General features: G+C 37.9%; 1 protein-coding gene across 4 annotated transcripts in view; it reads left to right on the forward strand.

Annotated features, from left to right (window-relative positions):
• The window catches only part of esrrb (estrogen-related receptor beta), a 65,189-nt gene extending 44,426 nt beyond the window's left edge, over nt 1-20,763 (forward strand). For 3 of the 4 annotated variants that reach the window (XM_026229344.1, XM_026229342.1, XM_026229343.1), the window contains 4 exons: nt 4,955-5,065; nt 5,938-6,099; nt 15,585-15,854; nt 17,951-20,763. In XM_026229344.1, coding sequence (XP_026085129.1) covers nt 4,955-5,065; nt 5,938-6,099; nt 15,585-15,854; nt 17,951-18,195 — 788 coding nt within the window. In that variant the 3' untranslated portion in view covers nt 18,196-20,763. Of the gene's footprint in view, nt 1-3,720; nt 3,835-4,954; nt 5,066-5,937; nt 6,100-15,584; nt 15,855-17,950 lie in introns of all 4 variants that reach the window. The other variant, XM_026229341.1, reaches the window with a different exon arrangement.
• Nucleotides 20,764-22,477: the final 1,714 nt, after the last annotated feature.

The raw sequence follows: 22,477 nt of genomic DNA on the forward strand, positions 1-22,477 counted from the left end.
TCCTCTCTCCGTCGTCTCTGCTGGTCCCGTCCAGCCCTCCTTCGTCCTTTGTTTCCTCGTCCAGCCCTGAAGGGGCTTCCAATCCTCCAGTGCCTACTCCTAGAATGTGCCCTCCATTGCCCGCTCCTCGAAAAGTGTCTACCGTCGACCATCCGCTGCCCCAGGACTCCATTCCTCTGGCTCCGCCTTCATTCCGCAAACTCTGTCAGGCTCCTCCTGCTTTCCGGCTCCACCTCTGACCTCGGTCGCTGGCGCCATCTGCTCCGCCTTGGCCCTCCAGATCCTTGGTGTCAGCCTGGTTCATCGGCTCTCTGTCTCTGCCTCAGGCTTCTCCTCCACCTGCTCTGCCACCGTTGGTCCGCCAATTGGAGTCATCGGCTCCTCCCTCCGTTGGCTCCACCATGGTTTGCCATCATGACTGTAGCCTGGGTCCCGCCTGGCTCCTCCTGCTCCAGGTTCCTCCCTGGTTCCTGCCTCTGTGGTCTCTGTCTGCTGGACCCCCGTTGTTCCATTTTGGAGGGAGGAGGGGGGGAGTAATGTCAAATTTGGTTTGAATACTGGTGCCAAAGTGAATACTTTTTAACTTTGTTTTCCAATTGAATAACATCCACTAATGATATATATTTATGCATTTAGCTGACGCTTTTATCCAAAGTGACTTACATTGCATTCAAGATGACAACTTTCTCCTAACGTGTTCCCTGGGATTCGAGCCCCTAACTTCGCGCTTGCTAACTTGATGCTCTACCACTTGAGCATGAATGAATGAATGAATGAATGAATGAATGAATGAATGAATGAATGATCTAGTAGCATCTCATTTGACTGTATAGCTGTAAGTTCACAATACATGTTGCACTGATCAAACCAGTGAGATCTAAAGACCTCATATCACACCCCGATCCATTACAAATCGGCCTTTTTCTTTTATCTCTTTCCCTCACCCTTACCCTCTTGCCTCGGGTGTAACAGGAAACTAGAGAGTGCCAAGGTTTAATTCCTGGCAGCATCTGTTTAATTATGCCAGTTACTGTTCTAATTAAAACAGGCACCTATGTACCTCTGAATCTTTACACCGGCTTTGTGATGGCTGACGGTAGCATGTGACATGGATTGTTTCTGCCTGGTCGATGAGATCTTCAGAGAAACCTGACGAATGGAGAATGCGGTCAAATGTGATAATATAAAAAAATGAAAGAAAAAAAAAAAAATCCTGATGGTTTTATCTGACCTAGTTTGATGTTTAAGAATGGTTTGGGGAAACTAACTAAACCAGCTGAGACTAGTTTCAGCATGGATATTTTTCATGCTCATGAGAAAAACTAGACCACAGTGTTATATTTAAATCTATTTAATGTTAGTAGCATTAGCATTATATTTCAGATTAGTTAGCATGACAATTTCAATGACTAGACAAAGAATGAGAATATGCCTTTGTTTAGGACTAAAGTTAAGTCCTTTAGGTATTTTGTAATAATAAGCTTGTTAAGTCAAACCATTTGGGCCAGATTTAAATTATATTTACGGTCCGTTTGCTCAGTCCAATCTTTAGCATAATTCAAAATCATTTTATCTCTCTCCCCACCGTCTGTGACTATCAATAAAAATATTAAAATTGTAGTTAGGAGAAATTAGATTTTACTGCGACTTAGCAACCATCAAATGATCTCCCAGAGTTTGCGAGGAAGAGTAGGACCACGGGGACCAGCGGGTAATTAGGTTAGTGGGTTGTCAGTGTCAGGAAATTGAAAGACAATCCTAATCAGATTTCTGTTTCTAGGGAATCAAATAATTTGTATAAGGAGAAGAAATCTCCTGATTTGACTTCTAAAAAGATAATGCAGTTTGTTGTCGCTGCTCTTTGTTGCGCTTTCTGTGTCATATTTGATGAAACAGACATTGCAATTCAGATCAAATGCAATTAGCAGCTGTACATTTCTGGGAAAAGTTTCAAATGCAAAGTGTATACAGTCGAATGAAGGTTTGTAAGGCTGCGGTCATTGCATCTGAGTTACGCTGATGCAACAGTGTCCAGCTCTTACACTGCTGCTCTCATTTGTCGGCTGATTATGTGTGCTTTCCTCCACTCAGTGTTTTTCTCTTCTCTTCTCCTCTGTCCCTGTTCTAATCTTACACTCTATATTGTTCAATAAAGAGGGAGCAGGGAGAATTGTGTGAGTGTAATTTGCTGTAGTGGCACACAAACCTCCTCTGACACATTAGTTGTAGAGGGATTTAATCATTTAGCCACTAGAGAACATTAACTGGTTGCTTGTGTTTTTTTTTTTTTTTTTTTTTTTTGTTTTTTTTTTTACTATAGCATGTGATGACATCCTAGAGTTGTATACAGTACAGACCAAAAGTTTGGACACACCTTCTCATTCAAAGAGTTTGCTTTATTTTCATGACTATGTAAATTGTAGAGTCACACTGAAGGCATCAAGGGCTATTTGAGCAAGAAGGAGAGTGATGGGGTGCTGCAGATGACCTGGCCTCCACAGTCACCGGACCTGAACCCAATCCAGATGGTTTAGGGGTGAGCTGGACCACAGACAGAAGGCAAAAGGGCCAACAAGTGCTAAGCATCTCTCGGGGAACTCCTTCAAGACTGTTGGAAGACCATTTCAGCTGACTTCCTCTTGAAGCTCATCAAGAGAAAGCCAAGAGTGTGCAAAGCAGTAATCAAAGCAAAAGGTGGCTACTTTGAAGAACATACAATATGACATATTTTCAGTTGTTTCACACTTTTTTGTTATGTATATAATTCCATATAATTCCACATGTGTTAATTCATAGTTTTGATGCCTTCAGTGTGAATCTACAATTTTCATAGTCATGAAAATAAAGAAAACTCTTTGAATGAGAAGGTGTCTCCAAACTTTTGGTCTGTTCTGTATACATGTGTATATATATTTATTTCACTATAGTTTAGTATAGTAATAGAGTTTAGTATAGTATATAGTATTATATATTTTAGGCAATCTATATACAGTACAAAAAAAAAAAATGCTCAGAAATTACTAGTGAATTTCACAAATAATTACAAAGAAAAAGCAAGTAACACTTTTAATTAATGTGATGTGTAAAATGTGATTATTTTGCCAACAAGATTTTCTGTCTGACTGTGATATAAATGTAATGGATGGAGGTGAAAATGCAATTTTGCAAGAAAATAAAAACACAACATGCTTAACATACTAACCAAAATAATTATGTTCATTCACAAACCTTTGGTCTTTGCAATCACAGTTTCAGCTGTTATTTTTGTCCAGTTCTACAAAACAGTCCAGATTTCTGATTTAGAGCTTGATTTTAGGTTTGTGTGTACAGTATAACCCTCATCTGTCAGAATTAGATTCAGATGCAGTCATTTTCTCATATTTAAACTGACGTGAATGAATAAACAAACAGCTCAAGTATTACAGGTTTAAGAGTGGTGAGTAATGTACACATGTAAAAGCATTCTTATCAAATAATTGGATAATAAAAAAGATGTTAGTGTGGCATTTATAGCGTGTGTGTTAGAAGCATGCAAAACTTCAAAAATGTTTGTGTGATTTAAGTACGACTGCTCAACAGCTGTTGTTTTGCGGTGGAAAGTGGCCAGTTTTGCAGCTGATGGCGTATATGAGTGTTCTCGGCGGTGCTGCTGATAAGATTAATAATGAGAAGGTCCGTCTGTGAGTTCATTGACCCTGTGTTAAATATTCATCTGTTTAGATGTGCGGCAGGCGTGTAGTGTCACATATGGAGGCCTGACACCTCGGTCACACGCTGAGAGCGCAGCACTCGTCCCGCTGATACCTCGCTCGCGTCTGTCTGCCTCTCAGGCTTGTATGTTGTTGTTTTGCTGAATCTGTCAGCTCTTTCCTTGGTTTAAATTTCTCTTAAAGGAGAAATGATTTATTTAAGCTCTGATACTGTTACTATAGAGGCTTGTTTGTGTGTGTGTGTTTGTGTGTGTCTCAGAAAAGAAAAAAAGAAAAAATAAGAAAAAAAAACCTACAAAGAAAATACTGGGCCAATTGCAAATTAATATTAAAATATCACATATTTTACACAGATTCCCTCTTATTTCACATGAAAAAATCCCATTGAGTGTTATTTTAGTATCATTATACTGATACTGATACTGTTATACTTTTTATTAATATTATTAAACTTTTTATTTATTTATTTTATTTTATGTTTTCATTTTAATTTTAGTCAATATTTTAGTAATTTTGTTATGTCATTTTATTTATCTATTTTTATTAAATTGTATTTATATACATTTATATTAGTTTTAATTATTTTAGTGCATCAAAAACTAAATGAAGATGAGAAATGCTGCCTGGGCAACTAGCTGAATTAAAATAAGTTTACCTTTTTAATAAATTTATTATTTAATTACAGTTAAAGTTAATTTTATATTAAATTACAGTTTTTGATTAACACATACAGTACTTTCAGTAAAAATAATAATAATAATAATAATAATAATGATAATTGTTAAGTAAGTCCTGATAGAAAATTGTAAACACAGTAACAATTCATTTGACTATTTTATTTAATGTAACAACGCTTTCAAATCTTTCTATTTATTTATTTATTTTTATAACAGTTGTGACCATGTCTCTTAAAAGCAAGATGTAGAACAATCATCTTACAATAAAACTGTATATCAATAATAGAGTCTTATTATCAGTCATATTATCATGTTTCATTATATCTCGTACCAGATGCTGTATTTGTGTGTGTATCATGATACAGAACTTTGACACAGATGTAAACTTTTAAATCCTCTTTAAACGGCTTTGGTAGTTTGATTTCTCATGTCACTCATGTGAATATTTTGTCAAAAAAAAGTGTATGCTCTTTAGACTCAAAAAACATTTTGTTCACAGATGTGATTAAATGTGTATTGATTTTAAAGTGTATTTCTGTGTGTGATATATCGTTTGTGTTCGATCAGGTGTTCGGCTAGATCGCGTACGAGGAGGCCGACAGAAATACAAGAGGAGAATGGATGCAGAAAACACAGCCTACCTGGGGCTCACACTGCCACCGCCAGCCAAAAAACCCTGTGAGGACACACACACACACATACACACACACGCACACACATACACGCGCACGCGCACACACACGCACACACAGACACGCGCACACACACACACACACATGCACACACACACACGTACACTTACACATACGTACACACCCACACCCACACACACACACACACACACACACACACACACTCACTCAAAAACACACACACACACACACACACATGCACACTTACACTCAAACACACACATGCACACACACACACACACACACACACACACACACACACACACACACACGCTCACATATTTAATTTAGTTATTAATCAAGAAATAAATAAATAAACCTTAAATAAACTTGTATGTATATATATATATATATATATATATATATATATATATATATATTATCCTTCAAATATGATTTATTCTTTTTTTTTTACACTTGCATGTTTTTGCAAACATGACCAAAAGTTTTACAGTAACTGCTCTATTGAATGTCACACTTGTGAATATGTAAATACATCCTATTTGAAAGACATTCAAACATTCAGTAACATTCAGCATGGTTTATTACTGTACTGTTTATCATTATACACAAACAGTAGCATAACAAAAGATATCAATTCTCATCAGTATTTCAATACTCAGTATTTTGAACATCAAAAATCATGACTGTGGCACATGAAAGTTCTGATACTGTATGTTGTAATGTATTATAATGATTTATTAATGAGTATGAACATGATCACACAATGGTCACAATCTGCAGGGAGGCAGAAACACATAGTTAAAGTTATATTGTTCATCACATGTCCAGTGTAAATGATGGTCCGGGTGATTTCACATCATCATGACTCTATTTGTGCCTCCTCCTCATCCTCAGTGACGAAGATCGTGTCCCATCTGCTGGTAGCGGAGCCAGAGAAGATCTACGCCATGCCAGACCCCACCATGCCTGAGAGCGACATCAAAGCGCTGACCACGCTGTGTGACCTGGCCGACCGCGAGCTGGTGGTCATCATCGGCTGGGCCAAACACATCCCAGGTCAGTGGAGGCGCTCTCGACACCAGCACACGCCCGATTCATTGTGCAAATCTATATTTACCACCTGCAGAGCTCAGATTATTATTTATTAACAAATAAAAAGGCCATGGAGAATTGCCTAGAGACCTGTGCATACAATATGTGTGAAAGCATTTAGCTGTGTGGCAGTTAAAGGAAGAGTTGTGTACACATGCTGACTCAGTGCTGTGTTTTAGGGAAGATGGGGATCATTAGCTGGTTGAAGTGCTATCTAGTAAGGGGATTAGGAGGATGTTGACCCCCTTAATCACACACGCACACACACACACACACACACACACACAGTGCTGCGTCAGCACTGAGAGCCTTTCAGCAAGGAGCTTACAGCGACTGGATCACTTCTGACCCAAAAACACAGTCTCCTCAAACTGCTCCTCAACACACACACACACACGCACACACACACACACACACACACACACGGCTATCTTTGTGGTGAATTGACATAGACTTCTATTTTTTTTTTTTTTTATATACAGATCTAAAAATATTTTCTATCCACTAAAACTACCCCTCACAGTAAACTTCTATTATTTTTACATTTGTCACACAATAATCATTAAGCATTTTTTTTTCCCGCTGGCTAAACATACAATGTCAAATATTTCTGGTTATTGTGATCCCCACAATAGAGGATAAACTTGCAAACACACACACACACACACACACACCCCTTAAATTCAAAATATTTGTTTTGTTTGGCTTTCTGTCTATTATATATATATATATATATATATATATATATATATATATATATATATATATATATATATATATATATATATATATATTAGATTCAGCTTTTCAGTAAATGTATTTGCTGTCATTATATTTTCAGTATAAATATATCAGATGTTAAATTATCCCGTATTGTTCAGTAGTATTTTTCCATTTACATAACAGGACTAGGTGTTATTATCCCAATATTCAGTGTATTAAACAAAACAAGCACATTTACAGCAGACATTAGTCTTCGCCTTTACAGTCAGTGATGGAGAAATATGATTCATCTGCACTTTAATTGGGCCTTTCATTATAGTTTCTGTACTAAACAGCATTAAATTGTTAGTTTTCTCAATACATTCATATGTAAGCAAATACACTTCTACACTCACATTTACATGTACATACCTATATGTGCCCATGATTTGAAATGCACAGATTTCATATGTTGTGTAGATATTAAGAAAGAAAAAGGAAAAGAAAGAAAAACTATGGACATATAGGGAGTAATCTTCCTTTACATAGGAATTTTGATAAAGAAAATTATATCAGGTCTATGAGATGCTGCATATTTGATAAATATTCCCAGTGTAAAACAAATTGTTCCATGTTGTGATTTACAATTGCTGTTATTTTCTCAATTTTACAAATATCCATTATGATATCAATTCATGCATTTAAAGCAGGACTCATTTTTCTGGTAAGGTGATCTAATTCTAAGTGAAGGAGGCAGACATGTCGGATGGGGTTTGTTTTTATCCATCAAGTGTCTTTCAGATGAGGTTTTCACTAATATTATTAGTGTACACGCGTTACACACTGGTTTTCTGTACTCGCGGGTCCCTGTTCGCACCTGTCCAAAGTACAATCATATTTATGTGTCACAGTGAAGCCTTTTATAGTGCACGTTAGGACACCGCGCTTAGACTCCCATCTCATCTGTCAGTAAACGGCCATAAACAGCCTCCTGGTATGGTCAGGCCATATCGAATCAGCCGTTGATTAATTGTTAATTAATCCCTCCGCTGAATGTCTGGGCTCTGCTTGGCACGGCAGAGAGAGGAGGTCTCTGTAAATAGTTTGAGTGGCGTCTCATTAAAGCTGATGCGTGGAACATGTTGACAGACGACTTTTTTGCCGCTAAGGTGCTAAAGACCTTTGACATACATACACTAGCTTCTTGTTCTTGGGTGGGTCGCATTTCAGTCTGTCTGAGTCCTGGAGATCCCTTACTCTCATACTAACGCCGCTTCACAGTAAAAACCACACGATCGCAGTTCTGATGAGGCCTTGTGGAAGCTTGAGAACGGACAAAGCTGCCATGCGTAATGTGACGGCTTACCTTTCACTGGAACTGCAGAACTAGTGTCTGATGATTTGGACGTGTTCTGGACAACAGAAGCTGTCAGATGTGGTTTGGAATAAGGCTTTACATTCCGTTACCAGTCAGACACCGTAACCCTGTCAGATTAGACAGCTGGTGATCACCTGCCTCCGGACCCCTGACTCCTAGGGCCGGATTTTTCCAGCAGGGAATTCTGCGGTTGAGGATGTGTAGAATTGTTTCCCAACCTGAAGCGTCCGCTGTGGGAAGTCACATGGCAGGATAGCTGTCTTGCTTTCAAAAGATGTCATTCTGATTGAAGAGGAGCGTACTGATTTGACACATAATGGCTCTGTTCCAAAACCCAGTGAGCTCCCTACATAGGCAGCATTTGAAGGCCTTCAGGTTGAAAAAGTTCCCCATGCAGATTTCGCAGTGGGTTCAGTTGGTCTGCAATTTCCCCACGTTCGACAGAGATTTGCTTGGTCTGAAAGCAATTTCTATGTGAGCCATGCTTCATACATCACTACACTATTGACAAGAGAAGATTGACCTTTTTTGTCCCCCGTGAAATTTACCTGAAGAAGTGCCAGAACCAAACCCTGTCTTTATATATATTTTTTGAGCCAGAATAAATTAATGGGCTCCTTCATTAGACTGGCATTGATGATTGACAAAGCTTACGCAGTTGAATCACAAGCATCAAGCCTAAATTTAACAGGCATCACATCCCTCCTCATGACAGCAGATAATTCCCCTCGCTCATAGAGTGGTTCCACGTGTATCCGCCCATCTCTTGGGTTTGCTGTTTTCTCGTTGTCATTAAACGGTGAAATCTCCTTACTGTGTTGCCGGGGCTGATCCAACTCGAGCTGTGTAATCTCCTTGTAATGGAGTGTGAATACTGCCGGCCGATAAATCAGCACCTCATCAGCGGCCTTTATTAAATATAGACACCGACCGACAGACCTTAGTATATTCAATTTAACCAATGACGGGCTTCAGCAGCAGTGATCATGATGGATGGGGCAATCGAAGCTCAGATCTGACCCCGTCCTCACCCATGTGTGAGATGGGAGAGGTGAGTGAGGGGCATCTGCCACAGAGGACAAGAGCTACTTAGTTGACTACTTGCCCAGGAAAGTAGTTTGTTTCGCGAGTTTAACCCTTTAACTGTCGCTGTTTGTTACCCATTCAAAAAATGCATAATCTTGAGTCTCATGATTCCATATTTGGCTATTATTTTGTGATTGACGTAATAATGCATCTAAAAATGCAATGTAGATTGGCTGTCACCTGGTGGCTGTTTGTGGTATAATGGCCCTAAATAGAATTTCACATGAACCTCAGTTTTTTTTTTTTTTTTATTATCAACTTCAAATTTGCAACATAATTAATTTAGACGTAATAAAATTTAGTCATATAATAATTTAGTTATTTTTTTAGTAATTTTTTTTTTATTTTAGAGTAAAATTTTGTTATTTTATATAATAAAAATAGTACATAACATTTTCATTACAGTAAGTTTAAACCTCTATAACTTAGATACTTTAATATTTTGAAATGATTGCACTTCTGCAATAATTTGCTGATTGTCTTCTTTAAAAAAAATAAAAAATGTTCAGATGTCTGTGTTCAAAAATGGGGGTGACAGTTAAAGGGGTTTAAACATCTTGCCAAAGTTACTTTTTGTAACAGCTTGCTTAGGCTAGTAAAAACATTTGAACTACCATTGGTCCAAGGAAATGAACTAGTGTGACGTCTTCTTCGTGAACATCAGAAGTTCATTTTGAGTTTGTTTCAAAGTTTGAAACATGCTCCGGCTGGTAAACCCCTTTAAACCATCCATTGGTCTAAAGCGATTACAAGCGCAATTAAAAAACCATACTGGTGTGTCATAATTTCTCTCAAAATCAGGCCAAACTGAAGTTCACGTCCAGTTTTTTCAAGAGTTTAAAACAGCTTGCCAAAGCAACATTTCTAGAAAAGTTCACCCAGGCTGAAACACTTTTTCAACTACCATTGGTCCATGGTAATTACAATCGAATCGAAGAATAAACTAGTGTGACCTCATTTCAAACAAAATCAGTCTAGTCCGAAGTTTGTGAAACAGCTTGATCAGACTCTACATTTCCGTAAAAGCTACATTTCGATCTACCATTGGTCTGTGATGCCAGTATTTCAAATTCCCTTCCAACCCTAAGCAAGGAATGAAAAAAACAACTTTGCCCTGAGTATATAGGGGCCTTAACTGAACTTCAATCTTTGATTTGTCTTGTCCAAGTGTTGTGTAGTTTACTGAAAATGCACTTCAGAAATGTGACTTTCACTCTCACATAAATTCCTTTCCGTTAATTTGTCCGTTACAGGTTATTATTCAAAGCTAAAGACACACAGAAGACATGGCAAGTCAATCCCTTGAGGAAGCTGTTTTGCAGGGTCAGGTCCGTCAATACTGCACGGCTACTCATTAACCACAGAATCTGTTTAGCAGTGGAAATAAATGATGTGTAATTACATGAATGATTAAACCTCGTTTCTGGCCTGTCATCAGGCTGAGCGGCTCATGTCAGGCCCAGCGGTGTCTCTGGGGACGAGTACGCAGTGGTGCGGGCCGGTCAGGAGGTCAGGGAAAGCAGATTAAGACAAGGGTAATACTGTATTTAACAGAACCAAACGTCATATCATTCATGCTTCACTGACCGAATGATCTCTAGCCCTGCACTGGGTTCTGATGGGACACTTATCGTTAATAAAGTACAGATAGATCTTCAACATGAAACGGGATTCAGAAGCCATTGTGCTTCCGTAATGGACAACACAGGCTCATTAGAAAAACGTGCCTCTCCCAACTAGTTGTATTCCCTTTCAAGCATATTATGATTACAGGGACAAATTAACCATTAATAAAGACTTATTTCTGAACGATACCTTGCATTGTCAATAATTTTGATGGTTTCATCTCATAACCAGCTCCATATATATATATATATATATATATATATATATATATATATATATATATATATATATATATATATATATATACACACACAGATAGATAGATAGATAGATAGATAGATAGATAGATAGATAGATAGATAGATAGATAGATAGTAATAGAACATTTGTTGACAGCAGATTTTTTTTAAATCTTTTTTTTTTTTTTCTATTGGTATGCCATTTTATTGTTCTGCAAACATTATGGAAACCTCACTTTTGAATGTTCTCTGAACTTTCTATAAAAATTAATTACATTTTAAAAAAAATGCCCAACTAACATGTTTCAGAAAAAACATTTCATGGACACTATAAAAATAATGCTCCTGTGCGAACATTATGAGAACACTATTAAATACATTAAAAAAGAGGACATTTTAAATGTGCAGAAAGCAAATGGAAATAATGTTTGCATAACTCATTTGGAACTTCGGCAAAATACTCTTAGAACATAAGAAAAGGCATGGTTTCTCAACAAAGGAATTCCGAGTAAGTTTTACATTTTGAAGGAAGATTATGAAGACAGACATTTTATATGTGGAATAACGTCACTGATGAATCATTCACATTGAAACTATGAATTATGAAATCTGACTTCATTTTAAACTTCAAGGTTATTGTATGTATTTTCTGATTCTGAATGGGCAGAAATGTGAAATTAAGTTCTGATATGTCAAATTTTAGACGTTTTTTACTTAATAAGACTGTAGCAGTGTTCCTCTGGCTGATATGATCAGGAATGACATAAACACTTTTATTTGCTTTTATTTGATTGTGTTCTCTGTCGTGGTTGGCGTGAGATGAGGTGAGACAGATGCTTAAATTATTTATGGAGCAGCGTAATTTATGAGCAGACATGTATTGATTGGGTCGCAGCTGATGATGTCATGCCGAATGTAGAGGAATCACGCAAACAAACATTTGTTTTAATCAGAATGGAGACTTTTATAGTGAGCTTTTATAGTGAGTAAGGGGTCATTTCTATACTCTGACCCTCACACAAACATCTTCATTAACACATCATTTATGTATTAAGCCAATTTATATACATTACATATTTTGGTTGCACTTTATTTCACAGTACATATACTTACATGTACTTATAGTGTACTTATCTAAGAAAGTTCTGGTAATACAAGGTAACTACAATGGGGTAGGGTTAGGTTTAGGGGTAGGTTCAGGGTTAGTACCTAGTTATTACATAGTTATTGTAATTACTATAATAAATACCTAGTATGTGCATGAGGAACAGGACTGTAAAATAAAGTGCTACCCATATTTTTAAAGAGCACTTATATAGCACTTACATAAAGTACAACAACATTTTTTTATTCCTATCTGTATTCTCAATGGGTTTACTGAGGGCCTTGCTCACATATCATTCACACTGATATATATTTAACATTATATTCCCAAAAACGTGGTGAAAATGTTTTTGTCTGTTGTCAGTATTTTCAGATTTATAGTCATAGTTTTATCAGTGATAAAAAGAGAAATCCAAAATCCCCGCTGGAAAAACCTTTAATGTGTCAACAAATTCAAACAAGAACGTTTCTGTAAACCTGGCTTTATCCAGTCTTCAGATTTCTGTTCTGGAAAACCATGCAAATTATGTCATTTCTTATTAAATTATTTGCAAATGTAAACATAACATTTCAGAAATGATGTCATATATAACAGTTGTCTTAATGTACTGATTCATTAGCTGGGGAAGTATGGTGATACTGTATATATGTTAAACTTTTATTCTATTCACCTTTGATATCTTGCCCTAATTAAAACAAACGAGACTTTGTTTATTAGCCAGTGGGTCGTGACTTCATCATATGACTTGTAAATGCTATTCCCTGAGAATAAGGTGCTCTAATCACCTTAAATTCACAGATGGACTCCTTATCCACCAAACATCCTTTGGCACGGCATGATATGTGCATAATGCAAATGTCTTAAGAATGATTTACTGTTATTTTCAGTGTGGTGTAGAGTTTCATTGGGGACAGGATGTTGATTGACAGTGAAACTCACACAAACTCCAACCACAAACCATCAGAACGAGGAGGAGGAGGAGACCAGAGCCATAAACTGACAGGAATACATTTTCAAACATAAGCTTGTGAATGCCGGTAGATTAAAACTTGTCAGTTTTTATGGCTATTTTGTTTATAAAAGGCTGCCGGAGTCATAAAAGGCCTTTTTGCAAAGGTTTCGGCTTTTGTCTATTTTCAGAATTGCTGGCTTTGATTTAGCGAGCGTGAAATATATCACGGGGAGATGGCCGAGCTTGTCTTTGTTATAGAAGATGTGTCCAGCAGTGGATTTCATTGGGCTGCATAAAATCAAGCTAAAACCTGATTACATTTTTTACTAGTGCTTAAGTTAGATCACAATGACAGCTGCTTTTGCATCGAGAGTAAAAAGCTAGATTTCAGAAACATTTCAACACGGGTAAATGAACATGAAGTCAAAGCAGGTTTTTATAAAGTAAATCTCATTTGAAGAGAAGTGTGTTTTCAACATTGACTGAAACACCCACAATGCAAACCTCAATAACAGCAAAATGACACTAAAAGACACCAATGTTCAATAAAGTGTTTTACATTTGGGGTTTAAAATACAATTAATATTAATAATCAGTAGCATTATTGATTTAACTGTACTAAACTATTGAATGAGAACAAAATTTGAACTGAATAATGATATTAACTTTGCAAGTGGTTATCACCACTGTTATAAACCTGATTGAATCCTAACACAGAACTAAACTGAGCTCAATAATGACACTGTGGTCTTCTGTAGAGCTGCTGTTTAACTGATGAACTTTATAACACAGACTATTAAAATCCTGTTTATTAATATGAAGCTGCTTTGAGAAGAAGCTATATTGTATAAGACACAACATAAATAAATTATCAGAAAAAACAATTCTACCTCCAAGTATTATTAGCCTAACCGTAAGCATTTTCTTGTTCAAGCAATATAGCAATTTTTCAGGTTTCTTATAAAATATGCATCATAAATCAGCATTTCATTGTTAAATGCAGCTCATCAGAATTTATGATCATAACAATCTGTTTTATAATATCTAAAATGAAAACATTTTTTAAAAAAAATTCACTCAGAAATTGCTAGCATATTTTACAAATAACAATATCAAAGCAATTAATTAAACATTAAATTTTTAAGTAATAATAATAATAAAGTAGTGTTTTCTTTTAAAACGTGCTTCAATAATCTTATTAATTTACTTAGAGAAATATATATATATATATATATATATATATATATATATATATATATATATATATATATATATATATATATATATACATATATTACTCTCTTACACTGCCTTTCAGGTATGACTTCACTCTGGTTTATAACAATAATTTCTCCATGACTAAACTCAAGTCCCATCTTTTCTTCTTATTTAATATCCTGTGTAACTCAAGACTATGTCCTACGCTGTGGACGTAACATGAGTTGTGTACAGTGTTTCCTGGCTGTCCATTTGTTTTGTCAAAGACACTCGTGGCCTTCCAGGAAAAGGTGGCCGTGATCGACGTGTGGCATTCATGCACCAATCAATGCACTTTGCATCTGAATCAGCTCACATTAGCCCAGTCCTGAGCCCTGATCACTGACGTCTTTCACATTAAGTGTAGTAAGAAGTGTTTGTGACTGTATGTGTGGAGCACGTCTGCGCTGACCTGATCTCCAGCGGCTCCCGTTCATCCCACACCTCCATTCTGAGGCCCTTATTGATCCCTCTTCACATTGTCAGGTCCTGATCGCAATCTGTTAATTAATGTATCCTCCAGCACACCCGGCCGCTGTTCACCCAACTGATAAAGGAAATTAAACACTCAGTTTCTCTTTTTGCCGCTTTCTTATTTTCCTCCGGCTCTGTCTGTCTCTCAGCCCACAAACACTCCCGAGTGTCAGATAGACATCGGCCGCTCATCTCTGCATTCATATGAAAGTTTGGGGTCAGGTGTGGCGGGGTGAGGCGATCAATACTGTAATCTATCAGCTCTTTAATGGCGAGCGGAGCAGAAGCGCTTCTTTAGTCCACTTGTAAAGCAATCATTTTAATCATCAGAGCGCTGCGAGCTGGAGGTGTCGAGGAGATGTGCTGCACACATTATTGACAGCTGTCAGAGGAAACACAATGATAATGCCCTCATCCTGTGTTTGCTGGGGTGTTCCTGTATTAAACACAGCACTGCTGGTGGGGAAATGAAGTATGGTTTGTATTTGTAGTGTGGTTTGTCATGCACTAGCCCTGGCCTTGCCGTTCTATATACATATGTGTGTGTATATTATGCTCTATATACAGTATGTTGCATTCCTTCAGTAAACTGAGTCCAGGCTGTTTAATGGTTTGATGTCTCTTGCTCAGGTTTCTCCAGCCTGTCTCTGGGAGACCAGATGAGTTTACTGCAGAGCGCATGGATGGAGATCCTGATCCTGAGCATCGTCTTCCGCTCGCTGCCCTACGAGGACGAGCTGGTGTACGCCGAGGACTATGTGATGGACGAGGAGCACTCGCGGCTCACGGGCCTGCTGGACCTCTACGTGTCCATCCTACAGCTCGTGCGCAAGTACAAGAAACTCAAGGTGGAGAAGGAGGAGTTTGTCACGCTGAAGGCCATCGCACTCGCCAACTCAGGTCTCAGCCGAGTGATCTGATTGCTTTACATACACTAACATTTAGTTGTTTGGAGTCCGTTTTTTTGTTGTTATTTTAATTAATATTTTTACTCAGCAAGGAAACATTAAATTGCACATCCAAAGTGCCAGTAAAGACATTTATAATGTTACAAACAATTTCTATTTCAAATAAATGCTGTTCTTTTGAACTTTCTATTCATCTGTGAATTTTCTACAGACATAGTGTGCAGCACAACTGTGTTCAACATTGATAATAATCAGAAATGTTTGTTGAGCAGTAAATCATCATATTATTGTGATTTCTGAAGATCATGTGACACTGAAGACTGGAGGAATGATGCTGAAAATACAGTGGGCATTATGTTTTAGCATCATATTTCACTTGTTCCTCTCATACACATTTCACTGTTAGACAAGAATTGCACAGAAAATCAATTAACCTAACTCACAAATCTCTAAAATATGGGATAAATATGAACATATGAAATAATTATCAAGTAAGAATTTTTATTAAATAACGACAAGCACGATGTCACCTCATCACATTCAGCCTTTACATTTACAGTAACAGAGAGGAATCCCAGTCAATCCCAGTCCATTTTTATTAATATCACCTTTTACTGAAAGTGTACACAAACCAAAACCAAAATAGCGACTGTAATGTTGTATTTTTATTGGTAATTCTACTCTGTTACATTTGCGTCACTTAAATTTTTGAAAAGGAGCCGCACACAGAGATTGGCCTACCTGATGTGTACAGTACATGCGTTATTTATCAGTACAGTATACTCGAGCACACTCACACGTTTCTGGTGACATGAAGAGCCCCGTTTCTCTCTCTCTCTCTCTTCATAAGTGTAGCCACGGGGCCCGATTTAGCATTTCATTAGGAACACCAGGGCTGTCAATATCATGTGTAAAGTCGAATGGAATGAGTATCAGCGAGCGTTCGGAGGAGAAGACATCGACAGCTGGCTCTTCAGAAGGCAGGCCCCGTCCTCTCCTCTCCTGATCAATGCGGCCCGCATGCGCCTCGTTTTATTCTGCGTCGCTCTTTGTCTGGCTGAGAGATGAAAACGCTGATGGTGTGCTCTGGCGCGCGCGGGATGACGGGAGAGAGAGGGACACGCTCAGTCCGATGGCTCTCGCGGGACTGCCGCTGTCTGACAGCTGTGAAAATTCATAGCCATTGATTTTGTAATTAGCAGTTTATCAGTCGTATCGACAGGCTCTTTCTGATGAATTGCAAGGAAATTGTTTCTTCAGATGTGTTTTTTTAACCTCCACCTCACACACACACACAGACACACACACACATTTTCTCTCTCTGCTTCACACTGTGAAACGTGATTCTTCCTCAGTATTTTTGTCTTGTTTTCCAATATAAATATCTAAATTGCCTTAAATTAAAAAAAAGTTGAGAAGCTAAATAAGAAGGATATTAAGTCTTATTAACTGAAAAATGACAACTGAAAAAAATTAATCAAAATTAAGTGAGTTAATGTGTAAACCAGTAGAGTCAAAAAATTTATCTCTATTTGAATTGGGTTTGTTTTTCTGACCCTTTGTTTTTTTTTGTTGTTGTTTTTATACATGAAATCACTTAAATTTGATATACATTTTCAATTAACAAGACTTAATATCTTAAGACACTGTACAATTTATTTTTTATTATTATTTTTTTTATTTTATTTTTTGTAATGCGCATTATTAATTATTGACATGATTAATTACAGGACATATGGATCCTCTAAACCGTCGTATAGATCATATTTATAACCATTTACACCATTTTCCAAAAATTTGGATTTAAAAATAAATAATTTTAAAAAAAATTTGAAAGAAGTATCTTCCAAAAAAACACAAAAAAACCAAACAAACAAACAGTGAAAAGGTAATCTCTGTTAAAGTGTAATGTATTTCTGTGATGCTCCGCTGTATTTTCAGCATCATTCCTCCAGTCTTCAGTGTCACATGATCTTCAGAAATCATGAAAATATGTGATGCGTATTGCATTTTACATCCTAAGTGACCTCAAAATACTATGTAGGTTTGTGTACTGAGCATGTGTGATGTGTGTTGTTCTGTTGACAGACTCCATGCACATAGAGGACGTGGAGTCGGTGCAGAAGCTCCAGGACGCCCTTCACGAAGCGCTGCAGGACTACGAGAGCTGTCAGCACACAGAAGACCCTCGGCGGGCGGGGAAGCTGCTCATGACGCTGCCGCTGCTCCGGCAGACAGCCACCAAGGCCATCCAGCACTTCTACAGCATCAAGATGCAGGGCAAGGTGCCCATGCACAAACTCTTCCTGGAGATGCTGGAGGCCAAGGTCTGATTGGCTGCTCGTCGCGTGACATCATCGAGCCAGAGACTGCGGAGCACAGCCTGAGACGTTTTTAAAGACCTGAAAAAAATAATAACTGGGTTTAAAGCATAAATATAAATGGAAAAATAATTTAAAAATCTATAACAAATACTATGTACTTGTACAGTGATGCTTTTTGTTCTTAATCTGTGCTTATATATGATGGAAGACACTGTAAGTCATTTCAGTTCAGCAAATAGTCATTTTTTCTTTCTGCTAACTCTCCGTACGTGTCGCCAACAACCTCAGTCCGGCCCTCGGACGACGCCAGGACACCTTGAGGACTTGTAAATATTCATGGCAGGGTTTGGCCGAGGCTGGATGTGGAAGCTGCTGCCGGTTCTTCCCTAAATGTGAACTTGCTGACGTCCTTGAAAATACCTCTTCTTGAATCCTGGGAGGACGACGCTTGTGACGCGTTCATCCGGGATCTCAGTCATCTTACTCTAGTAACTCAGCAATAAATCGAGCCGATGAGGAGCGCCACCTCTTGAGTTGCACTGTACTGCTTTTTTAAACGACTTGTTATTGTTGTCGCTGATGTTTTGGCCTGGATGTAGTTTCAAAGGATTTACGACGTGTGGCAGAAGTCCAGGACGCTCCGTGTTAAAACAATCAGATGCCCATATGTCAAACAACCTATCTTGGGCTTGTTAAGCCACCGGCGGAGGAAACGATGTGCCCGTCATCATCTGCTCAGACCCTGCCAGGACTTTTATAGCCATGTATCTGAATGAAGGTGGGCGGCAGGTGCAGGTCTTTATCACCAGCTTTATTTTTAGGTCTTGGAAGTCGACAGCAGATTGAACAGGAGGGGTGTTTGACCTCATGTTGACACAATAGCATCGCTTCGAAAATGGCTTTCGAACTCGCCGGCACCATAAACAGCTTATTACCCCTCGATCCACTTGACAGCAGACCACTGTACGGCCATTAGTCCGAGATATCCATTAGGAATGGATTCAATGCTGTGACTGAAGGGTCACAGGGTTTGATTGTGTCCTGGGGTTGCGTTTCCCAAAAGCAGCTATGGTCACCAACATACAGTCGTTTAGCGAGTCGGTGTTTCCCGAAGCCAGATGTTCGCGAAGACCATCACAAGCTAGTGTGGCTGGAAATACAACTTTCGACCTGCGGTCATAAGTGTCTTGTTGGAATGATATAGACTTCAATAGATCGTGCTCAGTTTTCACATTAAGCAAGATAACATGCAGTGCATTCTATAGCCTTCATTGCATTTACATTTTCAATTCAATTGTTTGGATTAAATGTTGAAATAAAGCAACCAATTACATAACACATGATAATGTGATTTAAAAAACAAATGGCTTTCTGTTGTTCGTGGAAATTAACTATAACAATCAGACATTAAATGTATGGTAAAAGTAATAAAATTATCAAAAATGTCTGAAGCACTTTCAAAGCTGTTGCATGGTATATTCATGTGAACTAAATCTGCGTGACTGCAAAACTCTCGATAACGCGTATTATGATTAGATTTCGCCTGTAAAAGTGACCACATCTTGTTTGCAATCTTGAACTGAATAATTAGCAGTTATTATTACTCCACTACTGGAGTGTGAAATCATTAACGACGGGTCTATTTTGTTATCAGCGACGGAAGTGTGAACGTGCTACTACGGTTTTGGGAAACAGTTGTGACTAGTTAGTTGCATTGCACTTTGGTGGTTAAGCAGCGAGTTTTGTCATGTTTGGGAAACGCACCCAAGGTCGAATCTCTCTCTGCAACAATCTCGAGCCGACCAGACGAGATAGCGAGCGAGAAGATAATACAGGGATTCATTTTATATGCAGCGGCGCAACTGTGTGGATTCGCATTAGGGATCAATTCTGATTGAAATCATGCTTCAAGCTACAGCACACAAATGCTAAATTCACATGACACTGAGTTTTGAATACGCAATTCATAACATAACGCAATAGTACCTTAATGCTTCATGAACATCTGTTAGTCCTACACTGAGATGAACACATAGTAATGAACATATATGCAACATTCACGTAGCTACCTCATCATTCATCCACGTCTGGACATTCTGTAAATACTCCTCTGTTTTGTAGTGCCCTTTATTTCACCCGTTTCTGTCGTGTGGACGGTAACACAACTTCTGGTATCACTAGATAAGTAGGTTAACTTCTCATACCATACTAACCACCAAAGCACACTACACTCTTACCATGTCCTGTTTGGTGAACAGATCTAGGTGCTTTTTTTCTACTTTTTTTGACAACGGGACACTTGGACACATTCATCATCTACCCAAAAACACATTAATGTGTGAGTGGCATGAATGTTGATCTGTGGCTCTCCGTTCACGGTTTAGGAAGGAAAAGATGCATATCTGTAAATGCTGTCTTTTATTTATTTGCTTCTCTGCAGCATGTCAGGGTCAGAATTGGTCCCTCAATGTTCAAAATGACGAAGGCTTTTGTGTTTCTCCTCAAGATATTGATTGTGTATATTATATCACTTTGGCCACACTGTACTGTACAATAATATTGTTCATTTAACAAAAACCTGTGTCACTTTCTGTTTTATGTCACAAATGAAAAAGTAACAAAGGCGTACTCTCAAAGCTCTGATAGACTGCTGTTCATTTCCTCTCAAAACATCCTGCCAGAATAACTTTCATTTATACCAGATATTTATAAATGTTGTATGTAACAAAAATATATTTTTCATTAAGGATGGAGGTTATTTCAGGTAAGATCTCATGACAATATATATTTTCATATTTGTGAGTGTGTTATTGAACAAATTACACTTCTTAAATTGATTATTAAACAGCACAATAATTTAGAAGTGATATTTTAAGACGTTAGAAGGATGTTTTAATTAATGCATCAAATTTACGAAAATTTACATTTATGCATTTGACAGATGCTTTTACTCAAAGCTATTTACATTGCATTTACATTTTATGAGTTCATGCAATCCTCGACAATCTTACTCGTGTCTAACCGCTCTACTGTTTGAGCTACAGGAATGCCTTAATTAATGATTTTAAGGAATGAAGTTAATCTTTTATTTGCACTGTTAAGGACTTATCTGCACATGATTTTGAGTTGAAGCCATGTGCTGAACTCACTTACGCATTACTGTCCTGTAAGTGTGGTCAGTGGAGCCGGATGACGATGACCTTTATGTGCTCTGCTGAAGTCTCTCAGAGAGCGAGCGTGGCTCAGTAATGTAAGGTGTAAGTGCTGCTGGACGTCCTCCGAGACACCGGACGACCCGCAGAGCCCCAGAGACAGCAGAGCAAACAGCCCAGAACTGACATGTGCTGCAGAAAACACACTCGGCCCTGCTGCTGATCTGAAGTGTGTCACACACAGCCACGCTTTCAGTGTCATTATCCTGGATGGTATTAATGAACACATGCTATATGATATTGCACATATATAATATACCACATATCTATAGACATATCGGTTCAGTTTAATTTATTGTTGTAAGTCTCAGGAGTCATCAACATTACACAAACTAAATACAGTATACAATAAAAAGCATAATATACACACACACACACACACATAATAAAGTATCTGCTGTCTTTCAAAAACAATTTTATAGAAAATATAGTGAATTGCACACCCAAATAATTATAACGGTATCTCTATGCATTCAAAGTGGCATCAATAAAATGCACCTGTTTTCGTTGGCCACACCCTAACCCCACCATCACCATGGGCCACAATATTGACATCAGCAAACCGCTCAGCCACACGACCCCATACACGCTGTCTGTAATCTGCCCTGTACAGTGAAAACCAATTCTCTGAAACGCCTTTGGAGACGGCTTATGGTAGAGACATGAACATTCAATTCAAAGGCATTCAATTCTGGTGGATATTCCTGCAGTCAGCACGCCAGTTTCAGAGTGTCCTTTTATTGAGGCCAGCCTAAGGCACACCTGTGCAATAATCATGCTGTCTAATCAGTATCTTGATATGCCACACCTATGAGGTGGATGGATTATCCCGGAAAAGTAGAAATGCTCACTAACACAGATTTAGACATATTTTTGAACAATATTTGAAAGAAATAGGCTTTTTGTCATAGAAAAAGTCTTAGATCTTTGAGCTCAGTTCATGAAAAACGGGGGCAAAAACTAAAATTGTTGTGTGTGTGTGTGTGTGTGTGTGTGTGTGTGTGTGTGTGTGTGTGTGTGTGTATATATATATAAAAAACTTACTAACATCAATCTCCATTGAAATTGCATTTCATTTA

Source organism: Carassius auratus, chromosome 42, assembly GCF_003368295.1.
Source record: "Carassius auratus strain Wakin chromosome 42, ASM336829v1, whole genome shotgun sequence".
Classification (NCBI taxonomy): Eukaryota; Metazoa; Chordata; class Actinopteri; order Cypriniformes; family Cyprinidae; genus Carassius; species Carassius auratus.